Source organism: Psammomys obesus, unplaced genomic scaffold (assembly GCF_907164565.1).
Source record: "Psammomys obesus unplaced genomic scaffold, mPsaObe1.curated_primary_1811, whole genome shotgun sequence".
NCBI classification, from domain to species: domain Eukaryota; kingdom Metazoa; phylum Chordata; class Mammalia; order Rodentia; family Muridae; genus Psammomys; species Psammomys obesus.
In genome coordinates this window covers 3,520,676-3,522,468 of record NW_026593947.1, presented here as the reverse complement: position 1 = coordinate 3,522,468, position 1,793 = coordinate 3,520,676, and the positions used below count along the sequence as shown (strand labels likewise).

General features: G+C 53.8%; 1 protein-coding gene across 1 annotated transcript in view; it reads right to left on the bottom strand.

The window, feature by feature from the left end:
• Egln1 (egl-9 family hypoxia inducible factor 1) overlaps window positions 1-383 on the bottom strand; it is a 36,480-nt gene extending 36,097 nt beyond the window's left edge. The window contains exon 1 of the mRNA XM_055617566.1: window positions 33-383. Coding sequence (XP_055473541.1) covers window positions 33-383 — 351 coding nt within the window. The remainder of the gene's footprint in view (window positions 1-32) is intronic.
• Between the last annotated feature and the right edge of the window lie 1,410 nt (window positions 384-1,793).

The window sequence follows — 1,793 nt, the reverse complement described above, 5'->3', positions numbered from 1 at the left end:
GCCGGGCTGCGCGCACACTCGCGCGCGCGCACCCGGGGCTCCACCTGCCTGTCGCGGCCCGCGGGCAGCGCTCCGGGGCTGCGGCGCGGCCGCCTCGGCTGCCTCGGCCGCCTGGGCCTCGGAGGAGGAAACGGAAGCTCAGACCGCCCGGGCCGCTCCGAGCTTCGGGCCGGCCGCCGCGCGCTCCCGGTCTGCCGCTCCCCGGAGGCCGCGGAGGGCACAACAAAGGCCCCCCCGGGCGGCCTGCTCGGGGGCCCGGTTCTGCCTTTGCTTTGTTTGCTTTGGGTTTTTCTGCGGTCCGTAAACTCTGAGATTTCTCCCGGTTCCGGTTCGAGACCTCCCGGGTTAAGTAAGGTAATCAGGGCTGGGTTCCAGATCCACATTGAGGCCTGCAGCTCTCAAAGGCGTGTTACAGGAACGACTGTGTACGTGGTGCTAAGATCTCGCTGTAGAACCTGCAGTAGCATCTGCAGTAGAATTACGAGGGTCAACACGGTCTTTGTTGTCTTCAGATTCCGTCCCGGAGTCAGCGTCGACTCCTGCCTTGTGTGCACGCTGGCAAGGTAGTTAGCGTGAGCCCCCTTTGCCACCTCAGAACCTTGGTTTTGTTTGTTTACAGTGTTGGGAATTGAGACGAACACACTAGCTCGAGTTTGTTTTTATGAAACCTTAAAACCTCACAGAGCCTGGCATGATGGTAAACGCCTCAGAGGTAGGAGGATCACTGTGAGGCCGGCCTGGGCTAACAAAGTGAGTCCGGGATAGAGAGACCCTGTCTCAAACACACATACACACACACACCTATGGAGGCTGAAAAGGAGGAAGCAAGAGCTCTGCAAGTTCAGGACCAACCTGCCCTACCCAGTGAGTTCTGGGCCCCAGGGTTCAAAGTTTGGCACAGCCACCAAAACAGTCCCCAGGACCCCAGAGGCACAAGCGTTTATCACAAAATACTTGGCACATATTTGAGTGTAGCCATTGACACAAATAACCTGTAGTTTGAATTGGATGGTGGGAGAACACAGAAGCAGGAGTTGTCAGCTTTGCCCTTTGAATAAAATTATTGCGAGCAAAGCAACTCAGGAATGCTTAGAAATGTGAAGGAGGCGTTTCACGACCTGCAAACATCAACCTTCAGAATATTTCTGAAGCCAGACATGATGGTGCTTCCCTGTAATCCCAGCACTCTGGAGGCAGAGGCAGGAAGATATATTCGAATTCAAGGACAGCCAGGGCCACACAGAGAAACCTTGTCTCAAAAACAAACAAAAAATGAAGCTGGACTTGGTCAGTGGCACAAATACGTAATGCCAGCACTTGGCAGATGGAGGCTACGCAGAGGACCTCCTGGCAAAAAAGCCATTTTGAGTTAGGGTGGTAGGGTGGTAGAGCACTCCCTTGGTGTGTGTACTACTTTTTAAAATTTGTGAATTAATGTAAACACAAGACGGGGTCTCGGAATGGGGCTCTTCTGGCCCCAAGACTGCCCTTCCCACTCAAAATAATCAGATACAAGTGGAACCAAACACTTCTTGGGCCTCCTTTGCCGAAGCAGGTATATATTTTCCTAACCGCATAAGAGTAGGAACTGAGCTGGGCGTGATGGCACACATCTGTCATCCCAGCACTCAGGGAGGCAGAGGCAGGCGGATCTCTGTGAGTTCCAGGCCAGCCTGGTCTACAAAGAGAGTCCAGGACAGCCAGGCTACACAGAGAAACCCTGTCTGAAAAGAGAGAGAAAGTGGGAACTGTTCTTACCAGGCAGCAACAAACTTGGGGAATAAGTTTTAAGA